This window comes from Chlorocebus sabaeus, chromosome 23, assembly GCF_047675955.1.
Source record: "Chlorocebus sabaeus isolate Y175 chromosome 23, mChlSab1.0.hap1, whole genome shotgun sequence".
NCBI lineage: Eukaryota > Metazoa > Chordata > Mammalia > Primates > Cercopithecidae > Chlorocebus > Chlorocebus sabaeus.
In genome coordinates this window covers 50,835,651-50,861,393 of record NC_132926.1, presented here as the reverse complement: position 1 = coordinate 50,861,393, position 25,743 = coordinate 50,835,651, and the positions used below count along the sequence as shown (strand labels likewise).

Below are 25,743 nucleotides of genomic sequence, written 5' to 3'. Positions count from 1 at the left end.
TAAAATAGAGAAGAGTAGAGGAAGAGAAATACTGAGAGAACAATATTGAGTACCTTTTTGGACTTGAGAGTGTGAAGTGACCTCAGCCTATCACTAAAGCCTCTTCACAATCTGTCTTTTACCAAAATGCCAGGCTCTTTTCTTTTTTTTTTTTTTCAATATAGACTCAGAATATTCGTAAGTCTCAACATTTCACTTGTCTTTTATGAAATAGCAATTAGAAGGGCCAGGCGCAGTGGCTCACGGCTGTAATCCCAGCACTTTGGGAGGCCGAGGCGGGCAGACCACGAGGTCAGGAGTTCGAAACCAGCCCAGCCAACATGTGAAACCCCATGTCTACTAAAGATACAAAAAATTAGCTGGGTATGGTGGCACGCGCCTGTAATCTCAGCTACTTGGGAGGCTGAGGCAGGAGAATCGCTTGAACCCGGAAGGCGGAGGTTGCAGTGAGCCAAGATCGTGCCATTGCCCTCTAGCCTTGGTGACAAGGTGAGACTCCATCTCAAAAAAAAAAAAGATAAAGAATAGCAATTAAATTTGTCTAAATTATCTAAAACATCTTCTGTGGCCTCTTTTAAGATGCAATAAATTCTTTCTTTTGTATATGTGTGTGTATGATATTAAGAGCAGATTAAAACTTCAAGAGGTTAAGAAAAATGAGAACAGATACATACCAGACTGGTAAAGTAGCAGACTGGTTTTTAGCATGAGGATTACTAACTTTTTAACCGTCCTTATATTGTTTTATTTATTTCAAAGAACTTTGTATTATTTTTGTAAATAAGGCTAAAAATGTTTTTAATGTAGAGATAAATAATCAAAGGAAAGTTATTTTGGCAAGTCCTGGTTTTCACCAACTATTTTTGAAAATAATCTTTGAAACAAACAGAAAAGGAATACTGTTTAATCCTTGTAATATAATTTGTGTAAAATGTGAAGTGTTTTCCTTTTGAGGTCTGAATTCTGATTTTCTTTTGCTTTTTCTTCTCTTTTTTTTTTTTTTCTGAGACAGGGTCTTGCTCTGTCACCCCGACTGGAGTGTAGTAGTGCAGTCAGAGCTCATTGTAGCTTCAACTTCCTGCACTCAAGCAATCCTCCCACCTCAGGCACCCAAGTAACTAGGACCACACACCACCATGGCCTGATTAATTTTTAAAAAATATTTTGGCCGGGTGTGGTGTCTCACGCCTATAATTCTAGCACTTTGGAGGCCGAGGCGGGTGGATCACTTGAGGTCAGGAGTTGGAGACCAGCCTGGACAACATGGTGAAACCTTGTCTCTACTAAAAATACAAAAATTAGCCGGGCTTGGTGGCAGGTGCCTGTAATCCCAGCTACTCGGGAGGCTGAGGCAGGAGAATTGCTTGAAACCAGGAGGCCGTGGTTGCAGTGAACCAAAATCATGCAAGATCATGCCACTGCACTCCAGCCTGGGCGACAGAGTGAGACTCCATGTCAAAAAAATTTTTTTTTTTTTTTGTGAGGATGGGGGTCTCCCTATATCACCCAGGGTCTCGAACTTCTGGGCTCAAGCAGTCCTGCTACCTCAACTTCCCAAAGTACTGGGTTTACAGGCGTGAGCCACTGTGCCCAGCCTTGAATTCTGATTTTCTTAACAGGTTTTACAGCTCTTTAAAACACTGCACAGAACCAGACAACAAGTTTTTAAGAATGATGTCAGAGCATTAGAAGGTAAGTATGTTCTTTACCCTTTTGGAGCTAGTCTACTTTTTAGATGACTACTAATCTACCTGAGAAACCCTGTGTGGTCAAGACCCATCTTAGGGAATGACCTTCACTGCCTCTCCCTAATGTCTTTTTAAAAGATTAGCTTATATTACACTTATTTGAGAAATATCTACTTAAAGAAAAATTTTTAAAGATCAAGTCTTCATAAAGAGTGGATCAGAAAAAAAGGCAAGGGACCAGAATTTCAGTGTTTATCATTGCTTGCCTTATATTCACGCCATTGAACTTTCTGTTACATAATCAAATTTTCACAATCTCTAGGGCCAGATATTACCACGTTGTTAATGTCTCATGTCAGTTTAAAAGAGCAGCTGTGAAAGAGAATCCATTCTAAATGATTCCAAATTCAGTATCTCCCTGTTTTAAGTAGTGTCTATCTTATCTGGAAGTCACAGGCTCTGAAATTTAGGTTCTGTGTTATTCATGTTCAGTTCCACTCCTCATATATTTCTAAACCTCCTTAAGAGTGCACCTAGGTAAAGTGTCCCCACTGTTTCCAGGGATTTAAGTTTTTGTAACTCATCAAAAATAATTTCTGAATGAATAAGATATATGTATTGTATTATATGTAGTTTACATGAATTCCTGATTTAATTCTTGTAACATCTCTGTGAGATAATCGGTATTATAATTCCTATTTTTACAAATGAGAAAATTGATAAAATGTGAAAATATTTGTCCCACATCATACTTAGTAAGAAGTGACCTGGGATTTAGCCTAAGCGATCTGATTCAAAAGTCCAAACTCTAAACCACATTACGTATTGAAATATATGCAACATAGGCAGGCTCAGTGGCTCACACCTGTAATCCCAGCACTTTGGGAGGCCGAGGCAGGCGGATTACTTGAGGATTAATTGAGGTCAGGAGTTAGAGACCAGCATGGCCAACATGGTGAAACCCTGCCTCTACTAAAAATACAAAAATTAGCCAGGCATGGTGGCACACACTTGTAATCCCTTGAGGCAGGAGAATTGCTTGAACCCAGAGGCAGAGGTTGCAGTGAGCCGAGATCACGCCACTGCACTCTAGCCTGGGCGACAAAGCAAGACTCCATCTGGAAAAAAAAAAAAAAAATATATATATATATATATATATAAAACATGTATATGTATATATATGTATGTAAATATACACACACACAACATAGAAGGAAGTTTTTATAGTAATTATCAACATGGAATATTTTTGTTGCTTTAAATTTTTTAAGTGGAATAGTTATAAGAACAGCTAACAATTTGTTGCATATTTGCTAAGCACTTTGTATGGATTGTTCCATTAAATGCCCACAGCAGCACAATAAGGCCAGTGAGATTCTATCGAAGTATGCTGCTATAATGATATCAAACTCTCAGTGGTATATGTAAACAAAAGTTTTATTTGTCACTCACTTTATATGTCAGCCAAGACACTTAAAATTTTACATATATGTACACATATATCCTGTTTGCTGCCAATCTTTGTGTACGTGTGTATGTAGTTTAACATACTTGTATATTGAATTTTATCATCTTAAAAAAGCATTTTAATAGAAATCCTTAGATTTGTAAAAATAAAACATTGAAGTAGATTTATTATAATTCAGTAGGTGTAGGTATACAAATGAATTTGAGAGTAAAAATCAGTGAAAGAAAAAATATTAGAGTGCCAAAGGTTTATAGTAGATTTACCTACAAACTTGTCACCCTGTCAAAAGCTCTCCGAGAGACTTCATTAATGATTTCTTGTTCTTATGCTTTGTTTTTCATGAGGGCAATTTCTATACTAGAGAAGTAGGCATTCATATTAAATAACGTGTAAATTATTGAGATAGGAATTATAGATTACAAAAGCAAGTAACTATATGTGTTTTTCTCCTTGTAGCAGCCAGAATAAAGATAAATGAAGAATTCAAAAATAATAAAAGTGAAACTTCTCCTAAGAAAATAGAAGAGGTACAGTAATTTTTTCAATTACAGTAAAACTTATACAATTATCTTGTCAAAGAGGAAATGATGAAGATAGAGGGATTATGTAAAATAAAAACTATTACTTGATAGTTAAGGCCATCACAACTGTAGATAACCTTCACTTACTTGGTATGGCTCACCTCCTCAGGGTCGTCTGCCGACACCAAAATACAGCAAGGTACACCATGAACAGAACATGGAAATAGCCATGGTGAAAGCCAGAGCAGCTGAACAAACCCAGGAACCTACAGAAATTCTATCTTCACTTAAAGCAAGTGACTGAAACTAAAGAGAATGAGTGTTGTAGTAACCCAACTAGAGAAGTAAACTAATTTTTAAATATATATATTGATTAATTCATTTTAAAATAATAATTTCATTATATGTTAAAAAGTAACATGATATTTATGAAAAATAACTATTTTAAAAAATTTAGTGAGAAGAGTGGTACTGGTTTTTTTGTTTTTGTTTTTGTGGGGTTTTTTTGAGATAGAGTTTCGCTCTTGTTGCCCAGGCTGGAGTGCAGTGGCATGATCCCAGCTCACTGCAACCTCCACCTCCGGGTTCAAGCAATTCTCCTGCCTCAGCCTCCCGAGTAGCTGGGATTACAGACACATGCTACCACACCCAGCTAATTTTTATAGTTTTAGTAGAGACGGGTTTCACCATGCTGGCCAGGCTGGTCTTGAACTCCTGACAACAGGTGATCCACCTGCCTCAGCCTCCCCACGTTCTGAGATTACAGGCATGAGCCACTGTGCCCAGCCCCCTGCAATATGTTTTTTAGGTTGAAGTATATGAAGAAAATTCAGCCTCACACAGATTTATAATTGGAAAAGAGTAGAACAGCCTTTTAGATCATTGTGAATTTTTCCTTTTCTTTGTTTTTTTTGGGTAGAGATGAGGTCTCGCTTTGTTGCACAGGCTGGTTTCAAACTCCTGGCTTAAGCGATCCTCCTGCTGTGGCCTCCCAAAGTTCTGGGATTACAGGCATAAGCCACATAATTCTGAATATTTTTTAATACTACACCTTGACATGTGGTAATTTCTTTTTTTTTTTTTTTTTTTTTTTGAGACGGAGTCTCACTCTGTCACCCAGTTAAAAGTTAGTTTCAGTGTGCAACTCTGTTATCTGTCAGACCAATGGAATTTTTTGGAGAGGGGGGTTCCAAGATTCATGCAGACCACCTCCTCCTCGTCTCCTCTGGGCCCCCCTAATCCCTTGTTCCTCAACTAGCCTTGTTTCCAGTCTTATATCTAGGACTTGGCTGAGGAGACCCATTATTTTCTCCTTCTCTGCACTGTTAAGCCCCTTCCCAGGTGTCAGGAGGTGAGGCTTTGCTCTCCCACAGCCCTCTCCATGGCAGTTAATTCCAGCTCCCTCCTTTTGATGCTCAGACCAAAAACCTTGGTGCTTTCTTGACTGCTTTTCTTTTCTCACACTTACATCCAATCTGATAGCAAATCCTGTTGGCTTAAATCTCAAAATATTATTATATACAGAACTCAGCTACTTCTCATCCTCCCTGTCATTATCCCCGAGTCCAAGCCACCATCATCTCTCTTGTTACAACAGCCTCCTAATGGGCCTCCTGCTTTCAGCCTCACTCCCTACAGCCTATTCTCAGTACTTTTAAAGACAGAATAAACCTTTAAAAAAGAAAAAAAAAGGCATATCTCAACACTCTACTACTCACAACCCCATGACTCTTCATCTCATTCAAGAAAAATCTAAAGTGCCTAACATGACCTACAAGACTGTCTGTGATCTGACCTTTGTTACCTTGCCACCTCAGCTTGAATCACATCCCCCTCACTCTTCCGATCTTAGCCCCTTCTTTGAGGGTCCTTGAATTTACCAAAAAGTTTCCTCACTTAGGGTTTTTATGCTGTTGCCTCTTGGGATTTTCTCTCACATGCCCTCAAAGCTTCATTTAGGTAGACCAATGAACTTTAATTGATATTTCCCTGTGAATGGACTTTTTACCCATGCATGATTTTGTAACATCATGCAGTGATGATTTAGAAAATACAGGTTCATTAAATACTACAGATCTTCCAGATGTTTTCATAGTTCATTATATATTTTTAAATTACATCTATCAATACTAATATCCATCTCATCAGAAAAGTCTTTAAGGCTGGGCACGGTGGCTCACACCTATAATCCCAACACTTTTGGAGGCTGAAGTGGGAGGGTCGCTTGAGCCCAGGAGTTCAAGGCTGCAGTGAGTTATGATTACACCACTGCGCTCCAGCCTGGGTGACTAAGCAAGACCTTGTCTCAAAAACAAAGCAAGAAAAATATACTGAAGTATTGTGAAGCTGTCAAGCTTACCCTGGCAGATACGAGTTCTCCAGAATTCTGATATTTGCTTGAAAGCGTCAGTTTTGTCATTGTAGCAAATGCTGTCAGTTGTTTTCTTTGAAGTGACACACTCTCACACTCTTCTAAGAAAATGTCTGCCAAATAGCTAAGTCTGAATAATCTTTATTGTCAGTGGTTCTGTCAAGTAAAAAATGGTATTTTGATGGAGAAAGCTCTACTGCTCACAACTCAAACCATGCAGAAGGCTGTAGTGTTTTGAAAGTAATTTTGACCTCATAGATCCCTGAAAGGGTCTCAGGCTCTCTCAAGTACATTATTATTTGATGAGGTCTGAAACTCAAAGAGGTGATTAACCCAAGGCCATATACTTAATGATACCGCCAAAGTTGGAGTTCAACTGCTCTGAACATCTAACTCTATAAAAGATTCAACTGCCCTCCCAAAAATGTGCATTTTAAACATACTTAAAAATACACATTGTAACAAAAAATACTCTAAATCTGTTTTGGAAGAAAATATAGAATTGATAGATAAAAGTTAAAAATATATGCGTATCTGAGCTTTCTATACTACTAGGAAAGGTTATAAAAAGTTAAAAATGGTACAGTAGTCCCCCTTTATCCTTGGGGGATACATTTTAAGATCCTCAGGGGATGCCTCAAATCTCTGATAGTACCAAATCCTATATACTATGTTTTTATTATATATACTTTTCTATGATAAAGTTTAATTTATAAATTAGACACAGTACTCTTGTGCTTTGGAGCCATTATTAAGTAAAATAAGAGTTACTTGAATATAAGCACTGCAGTGTGGCAACAGTCAATCTTGATAACCAAGATGGCTACTAAGTGACCACAGGTGGACAGTGTATACAACATGGATATGCTGGACAAATAAATGATTCACATCCCAGACAGGCTGGAGCAGATGGCGTGAGATTTCATCATGCTACTCAGAGTGACATGTGATTAAAAACTTACACATTACTTATTTTGGGAATTTTCTATTTAATATTTTCAGACTGCAGTTGACCACGGGTAACTGAAACTGCAGATAAGGAGAAACTACTGTATTACCTGAAAAGAAATTATAGTAAAGCTATCATTTTCGAAAACAGTACATTCATATGAAACACCTAAAGGACTTATTCTATTTGTTTGGTTTTCTTAACAGCTAATGAAAATAGGTTCTGATGTTGAATTATTACTCAGAACATCTGTTATACAAGGTATTCACACAGACCACAATACACTGAGTAAGTAGAATTAAAGAAAAATGGTTTAACTGTACTGTGTTTTAAAATATTGAATAATTATAGCACATGTAATGCTGAGTGGTAAAACAGCTTGATTTTGCCAGGCAATGTGGTATATAGCATATATATTTTACAAGGTTATAGTCTATCATATTGAATTATGAAACTTTGTTTTACCGCATCTGTTTCCTTTTAATTAATTTTTATTTTTGTTTTTATCTTGTTATATTTCAAAACTAATTACAAAGACAGTACAACTGTATATTTTTATCATATTTATTTACAGTTCTTAATTTTTCTGGCATTTATCACTTACCTAGACTATTTCTTTACCTTTTACTCTATAATGACTTTTGCTTTTCATTTTTTGGTTTTTTTGAGATGGAGTCTCACTCTGTCGCCCAGGCTGGAGTGCAGTGGTGCGATCTTGTGTCGCTGCAACCTCCACCTCCTGGGTTAAAGCATTTCTCATGCCTCAGCCTCCCAACTAGCTAGGACTACACCACCATGCCCAGCTAATTTTTGTATTTTTAGTAGAAACAGGGTTTTACTATGTTGGCCAGGCTGGTCTCAAACTCCTAACCTTAGGTGATCCACCTGCCTCGGCCTCCCAAAGCACTGGGATTACATGCATGAACCATCATGTACCTGGCCTATAATTAGTTATTTTAATTCAGAAGATTTAGGATTATAGGAAATGGAAATATAGTTGAGGATCCTCCATTGTACCTCAAGACTCCAGATGGTGCTTCAGCAAAATCTCATTTCACATAACATTTTGTTTTTATTCTCTAAAGTATCTTTGGGGACAGTAACAACAAAAAGATGACATTCAAAATTGTTGGCCAGGTGCAGTGGCTCATTCCTGTAATCCCAGCACTTTGGGAGGCCAAGGCAGGAGTCTCAGTTGAGCCCAGGAGTTCAAGACCAGCCTGGGCAACATGACAAAACCTCGCCTCTACAAAAAATACAAAAGTTATCAGGATGCAGTGGTGCACACCTGTAGTTCCAGCTAGTAGGGAGGCTATGGTGGGAGGGTCACTTGAGTCCAGGAGGTTGAGGCTTTAGTGAGCCGTGAGTATGCCACTACAATCCAGCCTGGGTGACAGAGTAAGACCCTGCCTCAAAAAATATATATATTGAAAGGCTTTGTTTTTTAAGCAGACTATGGAAGTATAACACACAAACAAAAAAGTACTCAATTTTTAATTGTATAGCTCAGTGAATTTTCATAAAACGAAATACCCATGTAACTAACATGCACAATAAGCCACGTGTAAAAAAAAAATTGGCCTTTCTGATGGATATGTGGTAGTAACACATTGTGATTTTAATTTATATTTCTCTGGTAACTAATGAACTACAAGGACCTCTTCAGTTGTTTAGTGGACATTTGGATATTCCTTTTTATGAAGTGCCTGTTCGAGTCTTTTGTCCATTTTTCTAAGGGGTTATCTGCCTTTTTATTGTTGATTTAAAGGATTTCTTTATATGTGCTGAATATAGAAATTTGGTGGGTATATGTATTACAAGAATCTTTGTGGCTTTCCTTTTCACTTTGGTATTGTTATCTTTCTATGAGAAGTTCTTAATGTAGTCATATTTATGAATTTTTTAATAAATAGTGCTTTTTAATTCTATTAAAGAAATCTTTGCCTAGCTCAAGCAAGATCGTGAGGAGATTCCCCTATGCTTTCTTCCAAAAGCTTTACTGTAGGCTGGGCACAGTGGCTCACACTTGTAATCCCTGCACATTGGGAGGCCGAGGCAGGTAGATCACTTGAGGTCAGAAGTTCATGACAAGCCTGGGCAACATGGTGAAACCCCGTTTTCACTAAAAATACAAAAATTAGCCAGGCATGGTGGCACATGCCTGTAATTCCAGCTACTCGGGAAGCTGAGGAAGGAGAATCACTTGAATGTGGGAGGCAGAGGCTGCAGTGAGTCAAGATGATACACTGTACAGCCTGGGCAACAGAGTGAGACTCCATCTCAAAAAAAAAAAAAAGGTTGGGCGTGGTGGCTTATGCCTGTAATCCCAGCACTTTGGGAGGCCAAGGCGGGCAAATCACTAGGTCAGGAGATCGAGACCATCCTGGCTAACATGGTGAAACCCTGTCTCTGCTAAAAACACAAAAAATTAGCCGTGTTGGCGGGCGCCTGTAGTCCCAACTACTCAAGAGGCTGAGGCAGGAGAATGGCATGAACCTGGGAGGCAGAGCTTGCAGTGAGCCAAGATGGCACCACTGCACTCCAGCCTGGGTGACAGAGCAAGACTCCGTCTCAAAAAAAAAAAAAAAAGCTGTATTGTTTGATCTTTTCCATTTGGTTGTTTATATCAACTAGAGTTGGTTTGTATATGGTATGAGATGTGGGGGGGGTCAAGATTTATTTTTTTACATGTGACTATCCAGTTGATCCAGCAACACTTATTGAAAAGACCACTCTTCCCCCTACTACTCTACAGGATCACCTTTGTCATAAAATCAAAGAACTATATAGGTGTGCATCTGTTTCTGGACTTTATAATCTCTTCAATCTGTTTTTCTGCCCTGCATCATATACTATAATGTCTTGATTATTACAGCCTTATAATAGATCTTCCTACCTGATAGTATAAGTCCAAAGGGCTTTTAAAGTTACTTTTATTTAATGGGGACTTATCAGAAATTATTAGATCTTGGGCTGAGCACTGTGGTTCACCCCTATAATCCCAGCACTTTGGGAGGCTGAGGTGGGCAAATCCCTTGAACTCAGGAGTTTGAGACTAGCCAGGGCAACATAGTAAAACCCTGTCTCTACCAGAAATACAAAAAATTCACCAGGCATGGTGATGTGCACCCATGGCCCCAGCTACTCAGGAGGCTGAGGTGGGAGGATCACTTGAGCCTGGGAGAGGATGTTGCAATAAGCCGAGATCACACCACTGCACTCCAGCCTGGGTGACAGAGCCAGACCCTCTCTCACAAAAAAAAAAAAAAAAAGAAAGAAAAGAAAAAGAAATTATTAGATCTGAGTTATTGTTTTTGTCTTTTGTCTTGTTTTGTTTAGATGGAGTCTTGCTCTATCTCTTAGGCTGGAGTACAGTGGTGTGATCCTGTCTCACTGCAACCTCTGCCTCACAGGTTCAAGCAATTCTCCTGCCTCAGCCTCCTGAGTAGCTGGGATTACAGGCGTGTACCACCACACCTGGCTAAGTTTTGTATTTTTAGTAGAGACGGGGTTTCACCATGTTGGTCAGTCTGTTTTCAAACTCCTGACTTCATGATCCACCTGCCTTGGCCTCCCAAAGAGCTGGGATTACAGGCATGAGCCGCTGCACCCAGGCTTTTTTTTTTTTTTTTTTTTGAAACACAGTTTCGCTCTTATCACCCAGGCTGGAGTGCAGTGGCATGATTTCAGCTCACTGCAACCTCCACCTCCCAGGTTCAAGTGATTCTCCTGCCTCAGCCCACCAAGTAGCTGGGATTACAGGAGCTTGCCACCATGCCCAGCTAATTTTTGTATTTTCAGTAGAGACAAGGTTTCACCATGTTAGCCAGACTGGTCTGGAACTCCTGATCTCAAGTGATCCACCTGCCTCGGCCTCCCAAAGTGCTGGGTTTATAGGTGTGAGCCACTGCACCTGGCTGATCCGAGTTATGTTTATAAGGGCAGAAAACACAGTTAATCCTAAATTTAAGACGTGTAGTCATCAGTTTTTATCTTAATAATGATCTTTAGAGTTTCTGTGTAATATAGCCAACATTTTATACAGGTAATCACAGATATATATTATTTTTATCACATGAATAAAGTTTTAGGTTATTTTAAATAACTAAATTTAGTATCTATATTTCAAATGCCTTGTTTTAGATATAACAGTATTGAATAGTATTTAGATTTCTTTTTATCTTTTGTTTTTTTTGTATATTTTAATTTTCCCACAGAATTAAATATTTTGACTCTTTTATGAGTATTATACATAGTGCCTTAATAATAGCCTCATTCTTTCTGTGTGTGTTTGTATATTTATACATATATACACACACACATATATACACACATACATATATACATATATACACACATATATACATATATGTAGACATATATATACATATATATGTATAGCTCCAAAATGTAAGAAATTTGATTCCTTAATCTCTCTTTCTAAAAGTTACTTTAAGCAAAATTCCTCCAAATATTTTAGCAGTGTCTACACTGTCACATAGAAATGACCAGAATTAAAATTCTGCTTCTTGTTTAGAAAATCGAGAGTTGTGATTATGTGTTTCTAAAAAATATCATATAATGTCTCAAAATGAAAAATAATAGAAATCAAAAGTAATAAAATGAAACTTCATTTGGAAGATTAATCACCTTGTAGCATGAATTCTAAATCCATCTCTCTTTTTCTTCCATTCAAATAGTATCTACAGTGAAAAGTAAACATTGAATCCCAGCAGGAACTCCTTATCTTAAATAATTTCTCATTTTTTATTTTTTTAAAAAATCACTTCCAGACATCTCTCAAAAGGAGACATACAAATGACCAACAAGTATATGAAAAAATACTCAACATCAGTAATCACAGAAATGAAAATTAAAACCACAATTAAATATCATCTCACCCCAGATAGAATGACTGTTGTCGAAAGACAAAAAATAACAAATTCTGACAAGGATATGGAGAAAAGAGAACTCTTATACATTATTGGTGGGAATGTAAATTAGGATAGCCATTATAGAAAACAGTATAGAGGGTCCTCAAAAACTAAAAATAGAACTATTGCATGATCTAGTAATTCCTCTACTGGATATGTATCCAAAGGAAAGGAAATCACTGTATGCAGGAAATAGCTGCATTCTCATGTTTATCATGGGCACTATTCACAATAGCCAAGATATGGAATCAACCTAAGAATCCATCGACAGATAGATAAAGAAAATGTATATATACATATGTATATACATATATACACACACGCACACACACATATACACACACAATGGAATATTATTCAGCCATAAAAAGAAGGAAATCTTGTCATTTGTGACAACAAACATGAACCTGGAAGACATTATGTTAAGTGAAATAAGCCAGGCACAGAAAAACAAATATTGGATGTTCTCACTCATGTGGAACCTGAAAAAGTTCAACTTATAGCAACAGAGAGCAGATAGTGGTTACTAAAGGCCAGGAAGGGTCAGAGGGGGATAGCTAGAGGTTGGTTAATGGGTCCAAAATTACAATTAGCTAGGAGGAATAAGTTCTAGTGTCTATAGCACTGTAGGGTAACTATAGTTAACAATTTATTGTATATTTTCAAATAGCTAGAAGAGCAAATTTTGAATATTCATAACAGAAATGATCAATAACATCATAAATATGCTAATTACCTTGATTTGATCATCACACATATACATGCATTGAGCTATCACTGTACCCCTTAAATATGCATATTTAGTATGTATCAATTAAAAATAATAAAAGGAAAACCTTTACTTCATTTATCCTTGCAGGTGAATTCAAGGTTCTTTATTACAAGCATAATTTCATCATTTGAAATCATTCCTTATTTTTAAAATCTTTAAAAAATATTTTGGAAACTGTTTTTCTTTCCAAATATTTTCTACTCTTTCTTTTTTTTGTATTACCTTACATGCATGAGTTTGTATAAATCATAATATTTTATTCATATCATTCATCATTGGTCTAGCATAGCCTTTAACTATGACTTAGAAAAATACTCAGGTTATTCATTATTCTATACTTGCTTTCTGTTTGATTATTGACATTTGTCAAAACCCTCTTTCTAATGTGGATATTAGTCACCTGGTTACAATGTTGGCCTTTGACAAATGTATATCATTCATACAAATTTTAAAGATGGTCCCAAGGAAACCCAGGACTTCAGGTCATTATTTTTTATGGTACTTAGTTTTTTAATAGGATCCGTATTTTTTAACTTCCTCTCTGGTATATATGTAAGAAAAAATAGGGATGTACTTCTAAACGAATGATACAGTTAAAAAAACAAAAAGCTCCAAGAAGCTGTTCTTCAGATGTATTTTAAACTTCTGCCTTTTGGTTTATTTAGATTTGTCATTGTCTAAAACTATCTTATGGTTTGTGTTCTAAGACATGTTAATGTGACTCAGCAAACATTGAATCGCTGTTATGCTAGATGTCAGGGATAGAACAGTGGGCAAGACAGATATGGTTCCTATCCAGTGGAACTTAGAGTGCTGTGTAAAAGACAGACAAATATACAGCTACAGTTCTTGCAATGACATGATAGGAGGCAGAGATTGTTGAGGCACATAAGCAGAGCTACAGATCCAAACTTGATGAGCTAGGGACAGGTTCTTGGAAGAAAACACTTTTGTGTTACAGTTTCCCTAATTTGAAGTTATCATTTATATAATATACATAATGTGCTTGAAATATTTAGAAGTGTTTCTAGAACTTCAGTGTGAAATATTTTAATGTCCTTTAAATTATTTGGATTCAAAATATCTCTATGATTATCACACTATTATAAACTATGCTATCCATAATAATTTATTTTAAAATTTTTACCTAAATTTGTATTTTGGTCCAAAATTGAGATAAAGGTTTTATTTCAAGGAATTGCTTTTTGGCCAGGTGCGGTGGCTCACACCTGTAATCCCAGCACTTTGGGAGGCCGAGGCAGGTGAATCAACCGAGGTCAGAAGTTTGAGACCAGCCTGATCAGCATGGAGAAAGCTCAGCTCTACTAAAAATACAAAATTAGCCGGGTGTGGTGGCACGTGCCTGTAATCCCAGCTACTCAGGAGGCTGAGGCAGGAGAATCGCTTGAGCCCAGGAGGCGGAGGTTGCAGTAAGCCGAGATTGCACCATTGCACTCCAGCCTGGGCAACAAGAGCAAAACTCCATCTCAAAAAAAAAAAAAAAGAAAGAAATTGCTTTTTATTGATATATTTAATATGACCAGAGTAGATAAGGTGTTTCAGGGGCCTAATGTACAGGAAATAAACCATGATCTCAATGCAGTTCGTTTTTAAAGATCTGGCAACATGAACAAACTAAGGCTGTTATAGTACTCGGTATCTAATGCGGAAAGCAAAGTCAGGGATTTTATAATCAATAAGACAAAATTATAATGAAAACAGTATACAGCATATAAATATACTTGGGGTACATTTGACCTAATTAAAGTGTTAACAGTTAATGAATACAGAAGAATTCAGTTGTAGAATATCTTTTGATGCCAAAGATTATCCAATAAGGTGAATTGGGTAAGGAAATAGAATAGTGGATATTTGACAGGTTTTCTGGTGATTTACTACTCTTTGAATAACCCTGCTTTGTTTCAAGAATTTCCATCTGCCTGAATTCTAAATCCCTAAGACAGAACCTAGGAAATTTAAGTTCCTCAGTTTCCTTTGTAGCTCAGGCACAGGCGTTTGATTAGGTGAAGCACACTCACTTGTTTTCAGCACAGAATCAGTTTTGCTGGCAGGAGTAGCATCAGTGGTTTCAGGATCAAGTTCCTCATGGAGAAGAGAAGTAGCATTGGTATGGTGGCAAGAGCAGACATAATAAGGTTGAGTTTCTGCCAACATCCGAAGTATAGCATCTTGTGTTCCATGAGGGTAAAAATGGCGGCATTTTCTTCTGGCACCCCACGAGAGAGCAGCAGTTTTTATCATTAGCCTATTTCTGTGGTATGGCTTTGGTCATTGTTCCTGGAAGCTTAGTCTCAAGCCTGCCTGGTTCTTGACAATTTGAAACAACCTGTTTAATGCCTTTTCGGCTTCTAAGCAGCCAGAGGCTGCTTCTGTGACTAGTAACCAAGACCAAAAGTTAAAGCTTTTATAGTCCACTTCCTGGTGATATGAGTTAGGCAAAATAAAATTGGCTGGGTACGGTGGCTCATGCCTGTTATCCCAGCACTTTGGAAGGCTGAGGGGGGCAGATCACTGAGGTCAGGAGTTCGAGACCAGCCCCCTGGCCAACATGGTGAAACCCCGTCTCTACTGAAAAATACAAAAATTAGCTGGGCATGGTGGTGGGCGCCTGTAATCTCAGCTACTTGGAAGGATGAGGCAGGAGAATCGCTTGAACCTGGAAGGCGGAGGTTGCAGTGAGCCGAGATCAAGCCACTGCACTCCAGCCTGGGCGACAGACAGAGCGAGGTTCCATCTCAAAAATAATAATAATAATAGTAATAATAATAAATAAAATTGAAAAAGAGGATGAATGCAGATTAAGCTAGCCCACAAAGTAGAGGTAGAAGTATTACTTTGCTAAAGGGCACGCATCTGTCTGCATCTTAGAGTCTAATTGATTAAGAGTCCCATAGTTTAGAGAGCCTTGGAGAGTTAAAAATGCTAATCGTTCTTATCCACTAAAACTAAAGCCAATACAAGCAGGGGAATTCTGAGCTGTAACATGAAATAAAGTCGATGCCTCAAGACTTCTCATTCTTCCAGACAAAGATTAGATATGTGATTCATTTACTGACTGGAGCTTACTATTCTTCATTGCTTTAAGAAGTGGTCACTAAGATAAGGGTTAGGGAGATGGGCAGAACGTAGAGGCTGCTACCAAAGGATGACAGTCTTCATGCTTATTTTTCTGTGGCTACTTATGCATGGAAGTGACTGGAAACCAATTTGAAGCTTATAAAGTTTTTGAGTGAATTTTATTACCAAGAAACCCCAGGCCTGGCTAACTCTTCACCTCTTAAGGCCACCCCTGGATCCCTAAACTCCTATTACCAGGAAGTGGACTATGAAAGCTTTTAAAGCCCCAAAGAAGGGCATCTTCCCCAACATCTCCACCTTAGAACAGTGAGGCTCAGCGGAACCTAATGGAAAAACTAGCACTGTAACCAAACATCCTTGATTTCAGTCTGGATGTGACCTTATGGAACAGGTAGTGAGTGGATGTATTCTACAGATGGAAAAAAAGATGTATATGCATTTTGCATAGCCAAAGGCGGGGAGGTGCTTGTTGTCTCTCCAGTATTTATCCTCCTGTTCTCTCTCTCTCTTTTTTTTTTTTTTTTTTTTGAGATAGAGTGTCCTGTCGCTCAGGCTGGAGTGCAGTGGCACGATCTCGGCTCACTGCCACCTCTGCCTCCCGGGTTCAAGCGATTCTCATGCTTCACACCTCCTGAATAGCTGGGACTACAGCTTGGGCAATCCAACCGCGTTGGCCTGCTAAAGTACTAGGAGTATAGGTGTGAGCCACCGCACTTGGCTTCTCCTGTTCTTTTCTACTAACTGAAAAATTGTGTTCAGGGTGCAATGTACCAAGCAAAAAAAAAAAAAAAAGTTATTTTCCAGACCATGTGACACCTTTCTGGTCTATATAAACCCTGTCTATTGGGTGTTACTTCCAAGAAAGTCATTGTTTTCCTGTTTAAAAGGAATAGGCTGAACTGGCACTCTCGTTTTGCTCTTTTCTCTTCTCTCTTCTTCACATCTGGAGTGCAGATGTGATATGACAGCAGCAGTGAAGACAAAACCACTCATGGAAGGTAGCAGAACAGAAAGAGAGAAAGAGCCTGGGTCCTTAATATCACTAAGGACAAGCACTAGCCCAGAACTGCCTTAATCTGTATTTCTTTTTTTTTTTTTTTTCCTGAGACGGAGTCTAGCTTTGTCACCCAGGCTGAAGTACAGTGGCGCGATCTCGGCTCACTGCAACCTCTGCCTTCTGGGTTCAAGCAATTCTCCTGCCTCAACCTCCCTAGTAGCTGGTGCCCGCAACCATGCCCAGCTAATTTTTGTATTTTTAGTAGAGATGGGCTTTCACTGTGTTGGCCAGGCTGGTCTCGAACCCGTGACCTCGTGATCCACCCACCTCGGCCTCCCAAAGTGCTGGGATTACAAGCATGAGCCACCATGCCTGGCCTTTAATCTGTATTTCTTGATAATATGAGAAAAATTAAATCTCTTACTTATTTAAACCAGCTTGTCGGACTTTGGTTATTCAGAGCTGAACATACTCTAAAATGATATGGGTGTATTTAACCATTTATTTTTCCATTCTCCCATAAAAGTCTTGTTTCACTTTTGTAACACATGACGTTATACTATAATTTGTTGTTTGTCTAGCTGTCTTTTCCATTAGATTGTGAGCTCCTTGAATCTGAAGAGACTGTTATATATTCACCTTCATATCTTTAATTTCTTGACATAATGTCTAGCATGAAATAGGCACATATAGGTTTGATAAGTGAAACAAATTATTGCCATTTTTAACAAGTTAAAACGTACACTACAATTTATTCTCTGATGAAATCTCCATAGGTTTGGTAAAAGCAAGTGAGATATAAACAATTATTAAATAATAATTATTTAACTGCTTTTCATTTTAGTAAGCCAAATTTATCATCTGGCTAATAAGTTGGCTATTTTTAGTCAGACCAGTTCTTCTTTAATTAAGTGAAATATTCAGTTTACCTTTTGGGTTGAATTTGTTTTAGTGTTGGCTTCTTTTTTTTTTTTTTTTTTAGAGAGAGTCTCTGTCTCCTAGGCTGGAGTGCAGTAGCATAATTATTGCTCACTGTAACCTCAAACTCCTGGGCTCAAGCAATCCTCCTGCTTCAGCCTCTTGAGCAGCTAGGAATACAGGTGTATACCACCATGCACAATCTTCCCACCTCAGCTTCCCTCTTTTTTTTTCCTGAACTTTCTGAGAGTAAGTTGCAGACATAATGCCTATTTACCCCAAAATGAACATTTTAAAAATTATGGCAGCCCATTTGGGTCTAGATCTTCTGGAGAAATACTTTAGAGTATATTTCTTTAAGATCCTTCAATGTGTATTTCCTAAATATACAAGGACATTCTCTAACGTAACTGCAATATAATGACCAAAACCAGGGTATTAACACTGATGCAATGCTATCATTTAAATCTTTCCATTTGTCCTAATAATGTCTTTTATGGCAAAAGGAAAACAAATTCCCTGTGGACCAGTATCCTATTGGGGATCACACATTGCCTCTTGTCATCATGTCTCTTTAGTATCCTTATTCTAGAGCAGTCCTTCAGTCTTTCTTCGTCTTTCATGTCCATGATGTTTTGAAAAGTATAGGCAAGTTATTTTGTAGAAGGTCGTGCAAGCATTTTTTGATATTTTTTAGGACTAAATATCATTTTAATCTAATAATTTAAATGTAATAATTTAAATTATTAGATTAAATAAATCTATCTAATAAAATATAAATTAAAAAGCTATCTAATAATAAATTATTAGATAGCTCATCTAGATTCAACTCTTCTGGAGAAAAGAAGAAGAAATCATGTATCTCCTCAAAAATTTGAAACTTTTTTTTTTTTTTTTTTGAGATGGACTCTCACTGTATCGCCCAGGCTGGAATGCAGTGGCACCATCTCAGCTCACTGCAACCTCTGCCTCCCATGTTCAAGCGATTCTTGTGCCTCAGCCTCCCAAGTAGCTGGACTACAGGCATGCACCACCACACCCAGCTGATTTTTTTCTTTTTTTTTTTTTTTTTTTTTTGTATTTTTAGTACAGATGAGGTTTCACCATGTTAGTCAGGCTAGTCTCCAACTCCAGACCTCAAATGATCATAGCGCCTTAGCCTCCCAAAGTTCTGGGATTACAGCCATGAGTCACCATGCCCAGCCAAAAATTTGTGTCTTAAGAGCTTTATCTTGACTCCAGCAAGATGTCTTACCTAGGACTCAACAGGTTTTTGTTGTTGTTTTATGGTATTTGTCAATGTGGGCACTATTGGCATTTTTGACAGGACAGTTCTTCACTATGCCAGACTGTCCTACACGTTACAGAAGGTTTAGCATCTCTGGCTCCTGCCCACTCACTTCCAGTAGCATTTTCCAGTTGATGTGAACACCCAAAACACCCTCTTTTAAGAACCATTGTTACATAAAATTTAGAATCTTTAAATTAGGAGACCAGTCTTGCTTTTCATATAGTAGATAATATAAGCAAAATTTCCGATTGTTTTCATTATCGGTAATTGGTAATTAAATGGCCAATAACAGAAGTTTTAGGTGAATTCTCTTCAGTTATTTAATTTGCTATATTTAATAATAAAGGGTTAAGTGGATCATATATGTTTTTATATAATCTGAAATGAGAATGCTATTAATTCTAATTAGAGTCAAGGATGCCACCTTAGATATCAGCTGAAATAAAATATCCCTGTAAGATTTATCTTAAAATTGGATATTTTACTATTACAAATTTTAGGGGGAAATGAGTGTCCTTGCATTTAATTCTAATTTTAGTGATGTTAATTATTCTCTTTTTTTTTTTTTCTTTCAGAACTGGTCCCTAGGAAAGACCTTCTTGTAGAAAATGTGCCGTATTGTGATGCACCAACTCAGAAGCAATGAGTTTTCTAGAATACAACAAGTCTTTGCACTTTTTAACTTTAAAATCTACAACTCTGGCAAAAGTCCTGGAAATGCAGACATTTTTCTCTGAACTGACATATTGAAAATGAATGAATTACAGAATAGCTTCATATTTAAATTTCATGTTAAAAGGTCATTACTGAGAACTAAAGAACATAATTAAGTATTTCTAAAGGAAATTAGATAACAAAACATTTCATTTTCATTGAAAATCAAATTTCATAAAGCAAAATAAACGCTTAGGGAGATATATTCACTCTTTGACCTTGATGAGTATTTGGTCTTACCATAGCTATTTGAGAATGTGGTGCTTTTACAAATTGGTGAGTTTTCCTGCCATGTGAAATGCAATTATTACATTTAAATTATTATATTAAAATGATATTTAGTCCTAAAAAATATTAAATTAGTCAAAAAAATCAGTGTGTGCCAGCTCTCTACAGAAAGTGGCCTTTGTTTTCTAAAGCACTGGGATTATTTCTGTAGCTAATATACAATTGTACAGTTTCTTTTTAGAGATATAGAGTATCTCTGTGTTCTTACAAAGACTTTTTTTAATCAGTCTTCCGAAAATAGGTGACTTCACCTAGGGTCACTATGGAATAAAGAAATCCTAATTTAAAGAGGAAATAGTGGCCTTTGATCAAACTAAGTAATATGGCCTTAGTAGAATTAGCTGTATTTAGACCAAGTTAGACTTTACTGTGAAATGTAGTAGGTGTCTACATTCTCTTCGTTTTCATTAATGAAACTTAAATGGCTTCTCTACTTCCACATGTCCTGTCCTTGAGAAGATGGGCAGTATCACAAAAGGGCCTGGCAGTCTACCATCTAACACTAGGAACTGTAAAATCCTGTTTTTAATATTCTTGTTGTTTCTCTTTTATCTGTGTATCTTTGCCATTCTATTTTCTCAGTGAATAGTATGTTTTCTCCCATTCACTGATAAATTATCTCATTTGATGATGATACAGGGTTTTTAATTTTTGCAAGATTCTCAATGCAAGCATTGTTATGTATCTAGAAGTTATACCTAGAGAAAAATGAAAGTTGTTTCAAATTTGAAATTTGCCCTTGTAAGAGAATGTTGAATGTCATCACACTATATAATCACTATATAAATGTGCTGACTTACAGTTATTTTAGTGTCTATATGACATATTTTGAGGAAAGTTGGCTGATGTTATTTATATTTAATATATATTCTATATTTTAGTGTTATTGAATATTTTATCTCTGAGCTTTTTTTCTTTAACCTGAATTCCCTGATTCCATTTTTCATTCACATTAATTTAAATAACTCCAGATTGCTTTCTTATAGTCATTATTAGTAGCAAATGAGATTAATAATTCACATGGTTATTAAAGATAGTGGCTTAGAGATTTTAAGACTTATTGATATAGGGCTGGGCACGGTGGCTCACACCTGTAATCCCAGCACTTTGGGAGGCCGAGGCAGGCGGATCACAAGGTCAGGAGTTTGAGACCAGCCTGGCCAATATGGTGAAACCTCGTCTCTAATAAAAATACAAAAATTAGCCAGGCGTGGTGGCAGGCGCCTGTAGTTCCAGGTACTCAGGAGGCTGAGGCAGAAAAATCGCTTGAACCCGGGAGGCAGAGGTTGCAGTGAACCGAGATTGTGCCACTGCACTCCAGCCTGGGGGACAGAGTGAGACTCTCTCAAAAAAAAAAGGTATATTGATATAGATAGGTTGATATGATATTGTACTTTCATGCCATAAGACCACACAATAAAGTTCCTGGCCGGGCACAGTGGCTCACACCTGTAAATCCCAGCACTTTGGGAGGCTGAGGCAGGCAGATCACCTGAGGTCGGGAGTTCTAGACCAGCCTGACCAACATGGAGAAACCTGTCTCTACTAAAAAAAATACAAAATTAGTCAGGCGTGGTGGCACATGCCTGTAATCCTAGCTACTTGGGAGACTGAGGCAGGAGAATCGCTTGACCCAGGAGACGGAGGTTGCAGTGAGCTGAGATCACGCCGTTGCACTCCAGCCTGGGCAACAAGAGTGAAACTCCATCTCAAAAACAAATAAATAAAGTTCCTGTGAAGTATATAAACATGTCAACAACAGGCTTGACTGTCACAAAATTCTGAAAGATGTGGCACTCTATTCTTTATATAGCATATGCTAATTTATTTATTTTTTGAGATTGAGTTTTGCTGTGTCACCCAGGTTGGAGTTCAGTGGCACGATCATGCAATTCTCCTCCCTAAGCCTCCCAAATAGCTGAGGCTAGAGGTATGCGCCACCACACCTATTTTTTTTTTTTTATTTTTAGTAAGGACAAGGTCTCACTATGTTGGCCAGTCTGGTCTCAAATTCCTGAGCTCAGGTGATCCTCCTACCTTGGCCTCCCAAGGTGCTGGGATTACAGGTGTAAACCACCACACCCTGCCTATTCTTATATATTTATATTTCAAATGGATTTTAACTGGTTATTTAATAGTTTAACTAGATAAAGTAATTCATGGCAGGGTATGGTGGCTTACACCTGTAAATCCCAGCACTTTGGGAGGCTGAGGCAGGTGGATCACCTAAAGTTGAGAGTTCGAGACCAGCTCGACCAACATGGAGAAACCCTGTCTCTACTAAAAATGCAAAATTAGCAGGATGTGATGGCACACACCCATAATCCCAGCTAGTCAGGAGGCTGAGGCAGGAGAATTGCTTGAGCCAGGGAAGCGGAGATTTCAGTGAGCCAAGATCGCACCACTGCACTCCAGCCTGAGAGAACAAGATTCCGTTTCAAAAAAAGAAAAAAATAAAACCTTTTTACACATGAGTATCTCACCATGTTGCCTAGGCTGGAGTGCAGTATCTATTCATAGACACAATCATAGCACACTGCAGCCTAGAATTTCTGACCTCAAGCGATCTGCCTCAGGCTCCCAAGTAGCTAGGACTACAGGTGCATGCCACCATAACCAGCGTTAATTAAATGTTTTTTATTTGGTTATTTTTTTTTAAGTTTTCTGTATTCACACAAGGGGTTGCCCAAATATAGTTTTGCTTTGACTGTTGAGATCTAGTGAAAGTGGGGTATATGAATTCTAATTGCAAATATCCAGGCTCAGAGGCCCAGCAGGACTTTCTAAAACAATCTTTTAGAGGAAGTTAGAAATGGTATATAGCAGGAGAGTCGGATTTGAGAAGCATATGTAGATTCAAAGCTGAGGGAATATGGCAGGTAGTTTGTACAACATCTAATTCAGAACATTAAAATTAAGATTTTAGTCAAACTGTGTTTAAGTTGGTTCTTATTTTCCTGTAGATGCATCTCACAGCATCAGTACAATACCAAAAAAGCACACGAGAATAAGAATATGTGGAATTTCCATACCTATTGACAAAGCACATAATTTAACTCTAAATACAAAGCCATAGGTCAATAAAGAAATGAAGATTCCAGTTCTGAAGGCAAGTTTTCTGAAGCCAAAGTGGATACATGCAAAATTAATATAGTTTTACTGTATATCAGTTGTTACCAATCAGAAATGGAAACATCCTATTTATAATAGCAAACAAAACTGTAAAATAGACTTTTTAAAGTCTGGGAATAGACTTTTAAAATAAGCTATAACACTTAAAAAGGAGAGATATACTATGTTCCCAGATAGGACAATTGAAAATTCTGGAGATGACAGTTTTTCAAAAATATATTGAGGCCAGCTGCGGTGGCTTACGCCTGTAATCCTGGCACTTTGTGAGGCCAAAGGGGGCAGATCAGCTGAGGTTGGGAGTTCAAGACCAGACTGACCAACATGGAGAAACCCCGTCTCTACTAAAAATACAAAATTAGCCAGGTGTGGTGGTGCATGCCTGTAATCCCAGCTACTCGGGAGGCTGAGGCACGAGAATCACTTGAACCTGGGAGGCGGAGGTTGCAGTGAACTGAGATCGCACCATTGCACTCCAGCCTGGGCAACAAGAGCGAAACTCCCTCTCAAAAAAAGAAAAAAAATTTCTCAAAATCCCAACAGATTGACAAATACATCCACATAAAAATATAAAACTTCTGTATTCTGTGAAAGCTACTATAAATAAAGTTTAGAGAAAGTTATTTGCCACCTATGTCAGGATTAAAATAGTTAATTGATCCTATGAATCAATTAGCAAAACAACTCGATGGAAAGATGGGCAAATGATACAAATAAGAAATTCACAAAAGAAGAAATACTAAGTCTCTAGTGATGAGGGAAATGTAAATTAAAATGAAACATGTTTGTTCATCAAGTTGTCACAAGTTAAAGAAATATATCCAATATTTGTAAAGGTTGTAAGACTAAGAAAATAGGCACTGCCATATCATTTTTAAAGGAATATAAATTATATGGCCTTTTCTTTCTTTGGGCTTTTTTTTTTTTTTTTTTTTTTTTTAAGAGACAAGGTCTCTCCATGTTGTCTAGGCTGGACTCGAACTTCTGGACTCAAGCAATCTTCCCAACATCATTAATAGCTGAGAGTAGAGACTCGAGCCACCACACCTGACTATGGGGCCTTTTTGAAAGGAAAATTGACATCATCAAAATTTTAAATATATTCAGTCTGTTTCTCAAAAACTCACAAGAATACTAATAAATGTGTATTCAGATATATGTACAGAAATTGCTGTAGCGTTGTAATTTTAAACAATTTAAAACAGATAAGTTTCCAAAGTTAGGGTACGATGAAAGAAAAGATGGCTTATTTATACTCTGGAATATTTTCCAAGAGTTGAAAAGGATGAGGATACACATACACACACACACACACACACACACACACACACACACAGATTGGGTATCCCTAATCCGGAAATTCAAATGCTCCAAAGTCCAAAACTTTCTGACCTACCAACATGACTGATGCTCAAAGGAAGTGGCCACTAGAAGATTTCAGATTTTCAGATTTGGAATGCTCAACCTGTAAATATATAATGCAAGTAAGCCAAAATACAAAAAAAAAAAAAAAAAAAAATGAAATCCGAAACACTTCTGATCCTAAGTATTTCAGAAAAGGGATATTCATCGTGTGTGTGTGTGTGTGTGTGTGTGTAAGCAGGTGTTGCTAGGAATTCACTTATATACAAGAAAACTATTTTTGTATACGTATTTGCATATGTATGTACGTATGGGTAGAAATGATACATGATAAATGTTAGTAGTTAATCAGGGAGGAAAAGAGATTTAGGGAAGGAAGCAGTAAATGAGAACTTTTATTCTATTTACTCCTGCACGTTTAAATATTGTTTACAGTGAGTATATCAACATGTAAGTGTTAAAAGACAATAAGCTACTAGTGATTTTTAATATAAAATTATTATAAAATATTTTAAATGTTAGCAAATAATATAGCACACTCATGAACCTAATTCCCACGTTTTACAGTTGTTACATTTTGCCATATTTGTTTAAAGGTCCAAGTCATAAAATCTTGTAACGCTAAACCCCACCCTTCTCTTTCTCCTCTCTCTCCAGGGATAATTACTGTTTTATAGTTTGTGGATATCATTCCCATACTTGTGTTTATACTTTTACCAAGTGTGTATATATTCAAAAAACCGTTGTTTTGTGATTTTAAAATGTAAATTAATGGTGTTATGCTCCATGTATTCTGCAGCTTTTCATCATACATTAGGTTTTGGCGATTTCGCCATAATTTGGCATGAATTTAGGTATTTTATGTTTTATTCCATTGTAAGAGTAAACAAGTTTGTTTATTCATGTCTCTGTTGATGAGTGATAGTATTGTCTCCAGTTTTTTTATGTTGCAAACCAATTTTCAAAAAACTCCAGCACATAGATTTTTACGCCCGTGAAAAAGTTTACCTGGTTACACACCAAGAAGCAGAACTGTTGAGTCCTAGTGTACGTGCATATTCAGCTTTTCCGGAAGTTTTTAAATTGCTCTTTAAAATAGTTGTACCAGTTTACATTCCAATGGACAGTGTGTGAAAGTTCCCATTTCCCCACATCCTCACTGTTACATATGATTTTTCTCATTGTCAAACTAATGGATATAAAATGGTATATTGTTTTAATTTGCATTTCTTTATTACTGGG

General features: G+C 37.3%; 1 protein-coding gene across 2 annotated transcripts in view; it reads left to right on the top strand.

Annotated features, from left to right (window-relative positions):
- Positions 1–25,490, top strand: part of LYRM7 (LYR motif containing 7) — a 33,340-nt gene extending 7,850 nt beyond the window's left edge. Inside the window, exons 2-5 of one of the 2 annotated variants that reach the window (XM_008014324.3) lie at positions 1,620–1,692; positions 3,613–3,683; positions 7,204–7,285; positions 19,584–25,490. In XM_008014324.3, the coding sequence (XP_008012515.1) occupies positions 1,620–1,692; positions 3,613–3,683; positions 7,204–7,285; positions 19,584–19,654 (297 nt within the window). In that variant the 3' untranslated portion in view covers positions 19,655–25,490. Of the gene's footprint in view, positions 1–1,619; positions 1,693–3,612; positions 3,684–3,846; positions 4,014–7,203; positions 7,286–19,583 lie in introns of those variants that run through there. The other variant, XM_038008262.2, reaches the window with a different exon arrangement.
- Positions 25,491–25,743: the final 253 nt, after the last annotated feature.